The sequence below is a fragment of the Urocampus carinirostris genome, chromosome 17, assembly GCF_059441175.1.
Source record: "Urocampus carinirostris isolate Australia breed hairy pipefish chromosome 17, RoL_Ucar_1.0, whole genome shotgun sequence".
Classification (NCBI taxonomy): Eukaryota; Metazoa; Chordata; class Actinopteri; order Syngnathiformes; family Syngnathidae; genus Urocampus; species Urocampus carinirostris.
In genome coordinates, this window is record NC_142365.1 from 14,350,855 (window position 1) to 14,366,947 (window position 16,093).

Genomic DNA, 16,093 nt, shown 5'->3' on the forward strand with positions numbered 1-16,093 from the left:
TGTCATTTTAGTAAGGAAACCTGATCACATTCATTAAAACAAGAAAAATATATTTTTAAAGAATCTATCATTTTTTGCAGTGTATTATTACCACTCAGCCGTCGTGCCGCTCTTTTTGGTTTCTATTTGTTAGTAAAAGAGTTTATTTGCGCACATCTGAGAAATGCACGTTCTTGCACGCGCACCATGAACGCTTAGGCTGCAATGATGACATAAGCCAGGAGTGTGTAAAAAAAGTTCCAAATTCCGAACAGCTCCTTAAATATTTAAGTCTATTGATGATTGCAGATGGATACGTATCCAATCGGTGTTTGACTGAAATGCCCGTCATTGGTTTCCTTGTTTCTCACCCCCTGCATGGCGTCCAGTAGCTTTGTGAGCTGGTAGAAGCGTTGCCAGTTCTGGCTGGTGTTCTCCTCCCGTTTGACGATTGCTTTGCCGAGCTCCTTAATGTACGTCATGCGGATCTCGTCGAACACCGCTTGGCTCTTCAGGCCGTCTTTCGGCACTTAAAAACGACAAAAAATGACATCTGTTTAGGTGCTGGCCTCACATGATCTGGTAATGGGATTTCAGCACTCTATGGCGCATGAAATTGAGTAATAGCAACAGTAAGAGCTACCGATACGGGTAATACCATTTAAATAATAATAATAATAATAATTTCCTTGTATTGTCATTCTTTGTAACAATGTACACAGAACGAAATGTCGATTGCACCTGACCCGTTGTAGCGAGCCGATGCAGCCGCAGCCAACAGAGGGCGCCGCCGACCACTTTTTAAGTCTTAGGAATGACTCGGCCGGGGCGCGAACCACCGACCTCCCAGTCTCAAAGCGGGCGCCTTACCATCTAGGCTAAGCCCCAGTGTGTAATATTAGATAGGACTGTATTGTCTAATATGAGCCAAAACCAGTGCCAAATGAGCATCGTGTAGCAGCAAGATGCCAGAGAACCATAGCGACGACTTCTGGGTAGGGATTCCACTATGTAAAAGAAATACAAATGTCTCCACCCAGGATTTTGTATCAAAATTACCATTGGTAGTGTAGCTTGTGTATTTTTGCCTAGCGATCAAATCAAATCATTTTTTGTACCACTAGGAGGCACTAAATATTACACAATGTTCTTTTAAAAGTCGCTGATTAAAATCGCAAAGCATTATTTGCAACAGAAATCGAGCCTGGATCCCGGCAGTGAGGGTGGTGACACTTTATCACTAAGGGGTACAGACAGCATACATAAAGGCGTTAGAGCTTATCTCATTATCCCACTATTTTTACTCATGGTGCCAGAAAGACTGATGTGCATAGTACATTCTGATAGCTTCAACAGTCTCTCCACTTCTTCAACTTTTCGTATGACACCTGTACCATTGGCGTTCTCACCGCCGCAATCAGGCGTTGAAACCTAACCACTGGACCACTACTGATACAGATGACATTTGAAAAGGCATTTTGTTTTATGGCGTACACCTTATATATCGAAAAAGACGGTGGATACTATACAAGATTCGAATCCGGGTCACGGCAGTGAGAGCAACCTAACCACTAGACCGCGGTCTCCATTCATGAAGGTATTAGTTTTATCTCATTTCCCTTGGGGGATGAATAAAGTATCTATCTATCCATCTATCTATATTAACACACTTTTTTTTTTACACACAGTGCCAGAAATTAATTTTAGAGAATGGATAAAACAAAATGTCGCCTTGAAAGATATAAATAAATGTAAAAAAACACAATGAGGGGAAACAACTCTTTAGGGTATCTAAAGATGAATCAGATATTGCCTTTTCATGTCACTTGTACCATTGGTGATCGAGTGGTGAGGTTTCAGCACTCTCACCGCCGTGACCCGGATTCTATTTCTGTTGCATACAAGGTATTGCAATTTTGATCAACAATGTCATTGCACAAATATGGTAGAATCTCATGTAGTATCGCATATAAATACATATTATATGCATTTCCAAATGTATCCACTGTCTTTTTCGGGATATAAGACGAACTTTCAAATTTCTGGCCATTTTGGGGTTTTGAGGTGCGCCTTATAGTCTAGAAAATACGTTCAAATTAAACTTTTGAAATTATGTTTTACTGTCCAATCAAGTGAGATGTGGGTGTGGCCAGGCTCAACTCACCTGTGCTGAGCAGCAGCAGCACTTTCATGCACAGGTATTCTTCGTAGGAAACCTCCAGACGCACAAACTCGGTGCAGATCTTCAGCATCTGCTGGCACTGCTCTGACATGAACGGGAGCTTCATGCGATCCCTGAAAGAAACATACGGGGGCGATAAAGCGGCTCATTATGACAAAAGTGGGCGGGGCCGCCCCCCAAAAAAGACATTTTAGATATTAAGTCATGGATGGAGGAGCACTTCCTACAGCTTAACCAGGACAAAACAAAGGTTTTAAGTCATCGCTCCGGAGAAAGTGTTCCTAAAACTACAAGGTTTTAGACCAGGGGTGTCAAACTCATTTTAACTCAGGGGCCACACGAAAGAACAAACATTCTGTCGGGGGCCGGACTGGTAGATTAAAGCCAAAGAAAAAGAGAGATAAAGAAATAAGAAGAAGAGGGAGGGAAAAGGAAAGAGGGCGGGACAAAGAAAGAAAAAGAGAGAGAGCGTGAGAAACAAAAGACATAAAAAGTCGAGAAAGGGGGAAAAGAAAGGGAGAGGAAGAAAGAAATCCAAAGAGAAATAGAAAGACAGGAGGAGAGAAAAGAGAGCGCAATGGGTAGGAAGAGAGAAAGAGAAAAGAGAGAAAAGGAAGTTAGAGCAAAAGAAGTTAAAAAGACACAGAGAGTGAAAGAGACAGAGAGTGGGAGAAAAGGGGTGGAAAAGAGAGAGAGAAAGAAAAAAAAAATACAAGTACAGTGTCTTTGTTCGAGGCACCTGGCTTTGGCAACATCAAGTTGACATATTTAAACCTGCAGCTCGTTTTTCTCTTGCGCTTCTTTGAGTGTTGTCTCGCGGACCGGATTCAATCCCTTAGCGGGCCTGATCTGGCCCGCGGGCCGCCTGTTTGAAACCTGTTTTAGACATTTGGACAGTGTTGAATATGTGGGTGTTATTTTTCATCAATAATAGAATTAAAATTGGGTTTTATCATCTGAAGTATAGGTGTCTAACATGCTGCCTGCGAGAATACGATGAGAGAAGCACAAGAGAAAAAGAACTTGAAGTGTCAAATATGACCGCTGGAAGTTGCCAAAGCCTGGCACCACTCACAAAGCAACTGGAGCTGTTTCTCTCTCTCCCTCTTTCTCAATCTCTTTTTTACTCCCTCTTTCCTCTCTTGTTCTCTACTTTGTCTCTCTTTCATCCTCTCTATTTTTATCCTTTACTATTTCTTTATCCCCATCTCCATTTCTTCTCTCTTTCTCTTCCTCCCTGTTTCTCTATTCAATTATCTTCTTTTCTTTTTCTCTCTATTTTCTCTTTTTCTCTCACTCTCTTTCTTCTCTGTCTCCCTTTTCTCTGTTTGTTCTCTCTTTCTCTGACTTTTCTCCTCTTTCTCACTTTTATTTCTCTCTATTTCTCACTCTCCCTGTCCCTCTGTCTTTCTCTATTTCTCTCTTATTCTTTCTGTATCTCTTTCTTTTTTCATTCTCTCAAACTCTTGCTCTCAGTCTATCTGTCTCTCTATCTATCTCACTATATCTATCTCTATAACCGTATCTCCCTCGTTAATCACTAGTCCGGCGCCCCGAGAGTTTTTTCTAACAGACTGATGGCTGAAAATCATGATGTCACCTGCTGTCATCCCCACTCGTGGGGATGAGTGTCCCTCGGGTCCCTTTCCTCACATGGTTAGTCTGTGCCTCGCCATAAATTTATTCATTTCATAATTTTATTTGTTTTAGTATTTTTTGGTACGTGCATTCGGTTGTCACATGTTTTTGGGTGGTGGAAAAGGGGGAAATTTCTTTGTACACCAAATATTTTTATACAACACCTCGAGCGGCCATTCATTGGCTGAAGAGTATTTCACAGGTAAAATTTGATTGATGAATGTATTGATTGACTGATTGATAGAAAAGGGAGGTGCTGCTACGCACTGGTTGATGACCAGGTCCGGTGCGAAGCATAGCATTCTCCCGTTGCACTGCTTGTACGACCTCCAACCCAAACTGAAGGACATCAGGAAGAGCCAGGAACACTGCAAAAGCGTCATCTGGTCGTCCAGGTGGAGGTTACGGAAGCCTGGGAGGGACAAAATCGTTTTCCGATTAAAGGCGGTTTTACAAGTAAATCGTACTTGCTCTCAAATACTCTACCCATACTCTTACACATGCACAACTGCAATCGCATACAGACACAGTCATACCCAAGCGCAAGCACTACTATGCTCTCTCATTTATACTACTATACTTTCATACATATATTCTAAACTCTCTCACACACACGACTATACTCTTACGAACATATTACCATACTCTTATACACACACTACTATGCTGTTACACAGATACTAATATACTCTGACACATATATAACTGGACCCTCACAAATACTTTTAGACTCTCATACACACAATACTATTCAATCACAGACATGTAACCATACTCTCATACACACACTACTATACTCTCACCTATTTTACTATACTCTCATACACACTACTATAGTCTCACAAACATATTACTACTATACTTTCACATATACATCTATATCAGACATACTACTATACTCTCATGTACACACTATTATACTCTCATTCACACACTACTAATTTACACGCATTATTATACTGTCATACACACACTACTAAGCTGTCACACCTGACTACTATACTCTCTCACATGTACAACAAGACTGTCATACGCTACTATACAAAAATATTGCCATACTCTCATAAACACAATTAAACTCTTTCACACATATTACAATACTGTAATACACACACAACTATTCTGTCAAATACATAATACTACTTTACAAAATACTATACACCATCACATATAATAATACACTCTCTAACATATACTACTATACTTTCTTAGACACACCATTATACTCTCTCACACACTTAGTACTATACTCTCATACACACACAATTATACTCTCGCTTATAGTTGCTGCGGGATACATCCCTTATGAATGAAATTATGTGTGAGAGAGTGTAGTAGTTTATGTGACAGAGTATTTGTGTGACAGCATAGAGACATATAAAGTATAGCAGTAGGTGTGTGAAAGCATTGTTGAGTCTCTATGAGAGTATAGTAGGAAGTGTGAGAGAGTATAGTAATGTGTGCACGAGAGTGTAGTAGTAAACATGAAAGAGTATAGTAGTATGTGTGTGACAGCATAGATACATATAAGAGTATGGTGTTAAGTGTGTGAGAGAGTAGAGAATTGTGCCTAAGTAAAGTAGTATATGGGAGAAAGTATAATAGTACTGTATGTTCGTGACAGCATAGGAGTGTACTATACTCTCATACACTACTGGAATCTCTCACAGATATTCTATGATACTCTCTCACACATACTACTAAACTCTAATACACACTGTACTATAGGAATGCGATTAACAAATTAAATCTAATCAAATCTATTATTGACATTAAAGACATTGATTTAAATAATCAATCCCGAGCTTTCATGAAAGATTAAAAAATGGCAGCAGTTAGGAACGCAAAACAAGTCACACGTGACCACAATGTCAAAAGAAATCCTGTCACGAAACTTCACTTTGTTAGTGCCTTATGTAAATGCATATATAAACGCTGCTAGCTGCTAATTCTAGCATCGCAGAAGCTAACACGAGTGTCGTGTAGCTAGCCGCTACGTCACCTTGTTTGTTATACGTCAACTCTGTTATTTACAGAACGAAAGATCTTGTTTCACTCTACTACATTGTCATTTAGCTCCTAGGTTATTAGCTACTAATGTTAGCGTGATGGAAGTTATCCGCTGATGCTAGTGACGTAAAGCTAGCTGCTATGTCAAATTGTCCCATTGTACGTTAATTTCAAAATAACACCTTACTCACAACTTCAATTGTCATGGAGACCTTATGCTTCCATCTGCTAATTATAGCGTGGCAGTAGTTAGCCGCTAAACGCTAATGTTGTGAAGCTAGCCGCTATGTCATCTTGTTTGCAATATGTCAACTCTTGTTTTTTACAAAATGAAAGATCTTGTTTCCCTCTTCTACATTGTCATTTAGCTCGTAAGTTGCTAGCTACTATTGTTAGCGTGGTGGAAGTCATCCGCTAATGCTAGTGACGTAAAGCTAGCTGCGATGTCAAATTGTCCCATTGTCACCTTAATTTGAAAATAACATCTTACTCACCCCTTTAATTGTCATGGCGACCCTATGCTGCTATGAGTTAAATCTTGCGTGGCAGTAGTTAGCCGCTAATTGCTAATGTCATATAGCTCGCCGCTATGGCACCTTATTTGTAATATGTCAACTCTTGTTTTTTACAGAATGAAATATCTTGTTTCCCTCTACTACATTGTTATTTAGCTCCTAGGTTACTAGCTACTAATGTAAGCATGGTGGAAGTTATTCGCTAATGCTATTGACGTAAAGCTAGCTGCTATGCCAAATTGTCCCCTTGTCACGTTAATTTGAAAATAACATATTACTCACCCCCTTAACTGTCATGGAGACCTTATGATGCAGACTACTAATTCTAGCGGGGCAAAAGTTAGCCGCTAAACGCTAATGTCGTGGAGCTACCCGCTATGTTTTTTTCTCGTTCTTTTGCCTTTTTCTTTCATTTTCCTGCTTTCTCTTTTTTTCCAATATTTTTCTTTTTTGTTTTCTTTATTCTTTTTCTTCCCTAATTGTTTTATGTATTATATTTCTTCTTTCTTTTCTTTTTTTATTAATTTTCTTAATTTCTTTGCAAAGGGTCACGCAAAAAAATTGAAAGAAAAACAGTTTGGTCAATTTGAGTCACCGTACTTTGTATTCTCCCTTGTGCTTTGTAGCACTGGATTTTGTTTGAAACACGCAATGCAGCGACATCGAGTGGTTCAATTTGACTGACTGTACCTTTAAACGACCGCCATGTTTATGCATACGGTGCATGTCGGAGGTGAGGGGATGGCGAAATGTGACGAAAACGTGATCTTCAAATACATCGAGAGATAAAAAAGATTGCAGCAGTTCGGAAAGCAAAACAAAAGTCCCACGTTGCAACAGCGTCAAAAGAAAATCCTGTCACGACACATCGCTTTCAAAGTGCCTTATGTAAGAGCCCCCTCGAAGCACCCCACCCCCCTCCACGAGGCGAGGCTGTGGCAAACCGCCAGCTCAAAAGAGCTAAGAATCTTCCTCGAGCGGCGAAACAGGAAATCAACAGAAAAATAAGGCTCCTGTTACGTTTATATCCCTCTTTTTTTTTTATCTAAGAGAAATGTGAACCGCGGTTATTGTGGCTAACAATCAAAGGCGCAAAATCCTCAAGAGAATACTTGCGGCTGTTGAGCAACTCATGTGGACGCTTTCTCATGATCGCTTTCCGCAGGGCACGCCCCTTTCCTTGAGTCTTTTAACCCTTTCAAGATCCCCCCCCACAATATAGCTTGTCTTGGGACCGAGAGGTAGCAAGTTCGATTCCCGGCTCCTCCAAGTCGAAGTGAAGCCTTAATTCCCCGATAGGCAGGTAGCCTCCTTGTATAGTTGCCCCTATATGTAGGGCAGCACGGCGGCACAGTTCATGTCATGGGAACCTGTTGTCGGTTCAAATCCAGCTCAAGACTTCCTGTGTGGAGTTTGTACGTTCTCCCCGTGCTTGGCCGGCAACCAGTTTAGGGTGTCCCCTGCCCACTGCCTGGAGATGGCTGGGATGGGCTCCAGCACCCCCGCGACACTAATGAGGATAAGCGGTACGGCTAATGAGATGAGATATATATATATAAGATAAGATATACTATAAAGTAATACAAAATATTATTACAGAAAATTATTCACAATCATTACAACAAAATGCATCGTAAAAGGATGTTACAAAATTGCAAAATACTGCAAAAATACTACTCCGGAAATACGACAGAAATACTACAAAAATACTTCTACAGAAACACTACAAAAATACCACTACAGTAAAAATATAATACAAAATTTCTATAAAATAATATTGACAAAAATACAAATATAATACTACAGTATATACTTCCAAAATTATACTACAGGTATTGAAATACTACAAAAATATTACAGAAACACTTCAAAATACTACAGTTAAAAAAATACTACTGAAGGAATACCAAACAAAACTACGATACAACTCCTAAATTACTGCAGAAATACTACAAAAATCAGACAACAGATATACTACAAAAATAATAAACCTCGACTCCAAATAGTTGTTTTAGTGGTTAGATTGCGCCATTTTCACTGCCGTGACCAAGGTTCAATTCCTGTTGCATACAATGTTTTTCCATTTAAGTCAACAATGCTTTTCAATTGATCAATCATTGTAAAAAATCTGATAATACGCCAAAAAAGTAGTGTAGTAATGCACACGAATAAATGTACGCCTTTCCAATTTTGTCCATCAGTTTTTTACAATATACATATAAGCAATGTTCCCTCTAAGCTGTGCGCGTGCGCAATCGCGCACTGCCCGCACATTCTCAGCGCACAAGAAAATCTATCCGGCGCAATGTTCCCTCTAAGCTGCGTGTGTGCGCAATTGCGCACTACCCAGAGCTTTTCCGCGCACAAGGAAATCTAGCCAACTCACAAAAATCAGGGCTCGAATTTGCTAATTAAGAAGCTAATTAAGTAAAAGTCACAGTGCATGAAGGCAAGAATACAAGAGTTCCCCTGACATTTGTTCGAAATGCAGTATTTTGAAGTCAATGTCGAAGTAGAACGAAGTTGAGTAAAGTCAGAGTTTTTCGAGAACCGGCTTCTTCGGCTCGGCTCACTAAAAGGAATCGGCTCTTTCGCGTCCTAAATGGCTCTTCAAGTTGTTTTTGCTTCTTTCATCCCTATACGACCAAATATTATGTAAAATTATGCACAAAATGACTTAAAGGAAGGGGGAATTTAACAAAAAAGAAAAAATATCAAAATGAAAAAGTAGTGAAAAGCTAAGAAAAAAAGAAACAAAAGGAAGAGAATAAAGAAGGAAAGATTCAGAAAAAAGCCAGAAAAAAAGAAAAGAAAGAAACAGGAAAAAGTAAATAGAGAACAAAAAGAAAAAAGTAACAGTTAGGAAAAAATAAACACAATGAGAGCTTTTTCAAAGGAATTAAAAAAAGTGGGAAAAAAAAACAGGGAAAAAGTAGAAAAAGTTTGTGTTGCATTCAAATAATTTCCAATTATACCAAGTCAATCTTGCTGCCAACATTGTACTTCCACTAAAAATGTAATTAAATACAGTTCTGTATCGTGCAACCGACTAAATAAGCCCCCAAAAATGTGAGTATGATGCGACTAAAGATACCAGGAATAAAATAAATGGAAATCTTGTGAAATAATTTGTAGGCCATACAACCTTTGCAATAGTACATGAGTCAATTCATTCAGAAGTGAAAAATAATTTTGCATTGCCGGAAACTCAGCCAAATGTAACTTGATGTCAAGTTTTGGACATATTTGATAATGGATTAGTTGCCGCACTTGGGATTGCTGTTGCTCACTGTTGTTTCAAGCGTTGCTCACCGACTTTGTGTGAACGCTCAGACCCGTGGAAAATTACAGGGAACATTGCACATAAGGCACACCGAGTTACAAGGCCCACTTTCAAATTATTAGCCAATTTGGTGCGCCTTATAGTCTGGAAAATACAGTAAGCCTATCTGTTTTTGCAAGAAGATTAGGAAAATGGGGTAGGATTAGAGTGGAGATGCGTGTTGGTGTTGGCGCCCTCACCTGGCAGCGATTTTGCCCACTTGACGGCAGATATGACCTGCTGCCCGCCGAGCTTGTTGAGCGTGCTCATCAGTCGAGAGGACGTGTCGGGCAGCGTGCCGTCGTACCCTGAGTAAATGATCTCCGGTTCGATCGCCTTCAGCACCGAAAGCATGGCGGGCACCAGCTGGGGCATGCAGGGGGGGATGACGGCCACCGGCATGGGGGGGAGCGGCTGCGGTTGGGGCGGCCTGCTGCCCCGCCTGTCTCGCTCCAGCTTCTTTTTCTTCCTCGCTGGTGGGAGAAGACGGGACACGGGTGGAGATCAGGAGGACGAGTTTGTTTATTTTATATATATATATATATATATATATATATATATATATATATATACACACAGGGTTGGGTAGGGTTACTTTAACTTGATTACTTTCAATTACTTTTGGATTACTCCAATACCAAATATGCTAATAAAAGACAAAATAAACTAAATATGAATAAAATTACAAAATTTTGTGCAGGCTTGGGGAGTAACGGCAAATTTGATGTTGGCAAGCTGTTTGGATTTATTTTCATTTTGTTTCCGTCGCATTTTATGTTCGTTTTGCCGGAGATCAAAGAGATCAAAGCCAGGAGAGAAAGCTTACCACGTGTTGTGAGTCATAATTTTATTCATATTTAGTTTCTTTTGTCTTTTATTAGCATATTTGGTATTGGAGTAATCCAAAAAGTAATTGAAAGTAATCAAGTTAGAGTAACCCTGTATATCTCGTAACCCTGTATATATATATATATATATATATATATATATATATATATGAATAAATGAAGTTTATTTAGGCACAGCGCAAACAAATTTATATGGAATAAAACCCAACTGTAAAGATCATAAATAGCTCCCTCCCCATTTTCTTTCCTCACCTCAACAGTTTCCATGGCAACTATGAGTCACACAAAAAGTGATGTGTTGTCCATCAAAATGTCCTCCCGCACTAACTCGCATAAATGGCCTTCGATTACACCACAAGACAGAAATTCTTTTGACGTTGTTATGAACTCTGTCGCCCGTAAAGTGTCCAAATCGTTCTCACGCGCAATTTACGAGCGCGTTATCTGCGGCAGTCATTTTGGCCCGCACGCTTCGCACGGAAAGCTACGCTAACGCTAACAACGTGCTCAAGTTCCTAGAAATCGGGTTTCCGCCGTCTCAAAAATCTACACGCGTGTTTCTGCTCTCACACAATTGGCAATTCGGCTTGGAGCTCAGCTACATTCTTCGTATGGGCGTGTGCCTGTCATTTCAAAGGTAAGAAGCAATAAATTAGCCAGTGTACCTAAACTCGTTGACCTGTCAATCCAAGGGGGCAAGCGAACTTTGATTAGCAGGCTAGCTAAGAACTTGCTAGCTTTCGTTTTGTAAATCGTCAACTCAATTGTGACATTTACTTTTTGGAAAATATCTTACTTCATTCTTGTAAATTGTCTTTGAGTGCTCAAGTTGCTAGCTGTTAATGCTAGCATGGTAGAAGCTATTCGCTAATGCTAGTGTCATAGGGATAGCCTTATATGTCACATTGTTTTTATGTCACATTAGTTTGGAAAAAAATTCTTATTACATCTTAAAAATTCCCATTGAGACACTCAGGTTGCTAATACTAATGTGGCAGAAGCTAACCGCTATGTAACATTGTTTAATTGTCATATTTATTTGAAAATAAAATTCATACTTCTCATCTCTCATCTCATCTCATTAGCCGTACCGCTTATCCTCAGTAGGGTCGCGGGGGGGCTGGAGCCCATCCCAGCAATCATCGGGCAGTGGGCAGGGGACACCCTGAACTGGTTGCCAGCCAATCGCAGGGCACACAGGGACAGACAACTCATTCGCTCATTCACACCTAGGGACAATTTGGACCGGCCAATTCACCTGAAATGCATGTCTTTGAAATGTGGGAGGAAACCGGAGTGCCCGGAGGAAACCCACGCAAGCACGGGGAGAACATACAAACTCCGCACAGAAAGTCTGGAGCTGGATTTGAACCCACAACAGGTTCCAATGACATGAACTGTGCCGCACAAGCGCTAACCACTGCGCCACCGTGCTGCAAATTCATACTTCATCTTGCAAATTATCATTAAGTCTATAGGTTGCTAGCTGCTAATGCTAGCTTTGAAGAAGTTGGCTACCAACACTAAGGTTGTGGAGGTAGCTGCATTGTCGTTTCTAACATTTTAAGAAGATGAATGAGAATAATCTATATTTTAAATCAATATGACAAACAAGGAGAAGTTAGCAGCTAGCTCCATGACACTAGGCTACTATCTGGTAATGCTAGCCACTAACACAGGCTAGCCTTAGATTGTCACATTGCTTTTAAAACTACATCTTACGCCATCTACCAATGTATAAGTGGCTAGCATGGCAAAACCGAGTCACTAACACAAGTGCAGTGGAGCTAGCCGCTATGTCACATAGATATTTTAAAAATAGCTTCTTAAGTCCCTTCCTAAATTGTTATTGAGCCCTTAGGTTGCTAGCTGCTAATGCTAGCATGGTGGATTCAAGCCACAACTGCTAGTGTCATGGAGATAGCCACTTTATCCCATTGTTTGCTTGTCACATTGATTTTTTTGAAAACTTCTTAAACCACCTCCTAAACTGTCATTGAGACCTTAGGTTGCTATCTGCTAATGCTAATGTGGCAGATCCTAGCTGCTAATACTCTTCCCGTAGAGTTCGCCGCATTCTGATTTCAAACAATTACAATTTAGAAGGTGAGAGGTAATTTTTAAATGGATGCGACTATTAAACAATGACAACTTAGTGGCTAGCTCCACCGGACTAGGTTTAGAGGCTAGCATTATTGAGTCCTTAACGTTCTAGCTGCGAACACAAGTGTCATGGAGCTAGCCGCAATGTCACATTTTATGATTGTCACATTCTATTAAAAATATTTTTTTATCCCCTCTCCTGAATCGTCACCAATTCCTGAAGTTTCTAGGTTGCTAGCTGCTAACGCAAGCTTGGTGGATGCTAGCCGATACCACTAGTGGCATGGAGCTAGCCGCTATGTCACATTATTGCTTGTCACATTGATATTTTGAAAGAAACTTAAATCCCCAGTAAGTTCTAGTGTAGCTGCTATTACCAGCATGATAAATGCTAGCGGCTAACACTAGTGTAGTACATGATTCATCACATTTTTTTCGTTGTTGCATTTACTTGAAAATGACCTACTACGTACTCTCCAAAATTGTCATTGATCACTTAGGTCGGTAGCTGCCAATGCTAGAGTAAGAGAAGACAGCTACTAATGCTAACACGGTGGATGCTAGCCACTAATGCTAGTGTCATTTAGCGAGCCGGTTTTTCACATTGTGCGCATGTCACATAGATATTTTGAAAATAACTTCTTACACCCCTCTCTAAATTATCATTAAGTCTTTAAGTTGGTATCCGCTAATACTAGCATGGAGGATGCTGGCCGCTAACTCTTGAAAATTACTTACTACGCCTAAATTGTTATTGAGCCCTTAGGTTATTAGCGGCTAATGTTAGAATAGTAGAAGCTAGACGCTTCCTTTCAATCCAAGAGGGCAACCGAACTTTGATTAGCAGGCTAGCTAAGACATTACTAGCTTTATATACTTTCATTCATTTACTTTATAGAAAATATATTACCTTACACTTGTAACCTGTCTTAAAGTGCTTAAGTTGCTAGCTGCTAATTCTAGAATGGCAGAAGCTAGCTGCTAAAGCTAAGACTGTAGCACTAGCCGCTATGTCAAATTATTCGTTTGACACATGAATTGGAAAATAACTTCTTCAAATAATCAAAACATGTAAAGTAAATATTTTGTCAAAATGATGCCCTCCACCATTTCATTCAATTTCATATCACATTGATGAATAAAACAATTTCATTTATTTATGAGTATTTGTTTTTTGTGGTTTACCTTCCAAGTTCATTCCAGCCTGCAGGCATTTGCGAAATCGGCAAGCCGGGCAGTTTTTCCGGCGGATTTTATCGATGATGCAATCGTTCCTCCCTGCGCACAAGTAGTTGTGCTGGCCTGTCGAAAAAAAGAAAAAAAAGAAGAAAAGAAAAGAAAATAAGACATTTTAGGGCATTTCAGTTGCCAGTAGCACAAAAAAAGACTCGCTAAACTGGGGGCAAAGTTGTGGTGCAGGTGATTTGAAGTAATCTGCAAATACATATAGATATATCTTTAGATGTATGTATATATTTAAATAATCAATTTTTAATACAAAACAATATTACGGCAAAACAATAAAAAGGGTTTTCATCTTTTGCTCTCAATTTTATGTGAAAGAGGGCAAACGATCTGATTGGTTAATCCAGTCAACATTGTTTACTCCCACAACAGAGTAATCGTTAATATATATTCATATTTGTGAAAGATATTTGAGTAAAAAGCTAATTTAAGGATATAACCGGATTTTTATTTTTATCTAGAAAAATTGTACTTTTCATTTTAATAATGCCATAAAAAATAATCACATTTGCACAATGAATTATAGTTAACTTATATCATTGTTTATATATATTATTGTATATTATATTGGTAAAAGAGAATATTTTGGTCAACATTACAAATATTATGTACAGTTGGTATTTGATCAAGTATGCCAAAATAATCCGTAACTTTTTGATATATATATATATATATATATATATATATATATATATATATATATATATATATATATATATATATATATATATATATATGTGAGTATATCAAGTCACATTTTTCAAGTAACATTTATTTATATAGCCCTTAATCACAAAAATGTCTCAAAGGACTGCACAGGATTACGATTACACAATTGCACAATTACCTGATCTTAAACCAGCATATTTTATTATAGTAAATACAGCAGCATCACTCAATATATTTACATTATATATATATATATATATATATAGCTATACATATATATACATACATACACATATATATATATATAAACATAAATATATATATATATATATATAGATATACATATATATACATATACTTACATATATATATATATATATATATATATATATATATATATATATATATATATATACATAAATATATATAGATATATATATATATATATATATATACATAAATATATATAGATATATATATATATATATATACATAAATATATATAGATATACATATATATACATACATACATATATATATATATATAAACATACATATATATACATATACTTACATATATATATATATATATATATATATATAGATATACATATATATATACATACATATATATATATATAAACATACATATATATACATATACTTACATATATATATATATATATATATAGATATACATATATATATACATACATATATATATAGATATATATATATATATATATATATAGATATATAAACATAAATATATACATATATACATATACATACATATACATAAATATACATATACATACATATATAAATACATATACATCTATACATATATATATACATCTATACATATATATATATATATATATATATATATATATATATATATATATATATTTATTTACACATAGCGTTTTTTAAATATAATTATTCCAGTCAATTATGTACAATACAAATTAAACATACTACAAAATAATTTATAGTAATAGAAATAAAATTGTGGGCATCAGAAATGATTTGTTGATTAAAAGAAAGATTTATAATTAAAGAAACAAAACTATGTTTTGATGTATTCCTAAATGATTGGACAATACTCCATGAGAAATATGATTAGTCGAAAAAAACATATCTGCTCGGAGATTAGCGATCATGGTATGGAATATAGGCCACGAATGTGCAATACGAGCAATTAAATTCCAATTAGATACACAAATCAACTGGAGCAACTTGAAGGTACAATTAGCTAAATCGTACACCGTGTGCTAACAAGCTCTGTGTTCATTTAAAGAAAAAAAAGAAAAAGGCACGGGAGTGATCAACGTTCCCATGCAGATTCAAAAAAGAGGAGGCTTTTATTTAAGGCGAGTTAAGGGGAAGGGGGCGATCATCGCTAAATCGATTATCATCATGATCAAAAGTTGCGTTTATTTACCATCGCTCTTTTGTCGTGCTCTCCATCCTTCGCCATTGACCGGAAAAATGGAGAGGGGGGGGGACAAACAAAAAATACAATAACAGATATAACATTTTTGGTTTGAAATGATAAAGTTTCATTGGAATTGCACAT

At 37.6% G+C, this 16,093-nt stretch overlaps 1 protein-coding gene across 3 annotated transcripts in view; it reads right to left on the bottom strand.

Annotated features, from left to right (window-relative positions):
* The window catches only part of LOC148349293 (glucocorticoid receptor-like), a 71,438-nt gene that overhangs the window by 7,016 nt on the left and 48,329 nt on the right, over positions 1-16,093 (bottom strand). For 2 of the 3 annotated variants that reach the window (XM_088321341.1, XM_088321340.1), the window contains exons 4-9: positions 15,959-15,985; positions 13,783-13,899; positions 9,847-10,119; positions 4,067-4,211; positions 2,144-2,274; positions 351-508 (exon numbers count right to left, since the gene is read on the bottom strand). In XM_088321341.1, the coding sequence (XP_088177467.1) occupies positions 351-508; positions 2,144-2,274; positions 4,067-4,211; positions 9,847-10,119; positions 13,783-13,899; positions 15,959-15,985 (851 nt within the window). The remainder of the gene's footprint in view (positions 1-350; positions 509-2,143; positions 2,275-4,066; positions 4,212-9,846; positions 10,120-13,782; positions 13,900-15,958; positions 15,986-16,093) is intronic. The other variant, XM_088321342.1, reaches the window with a different exon arrangement.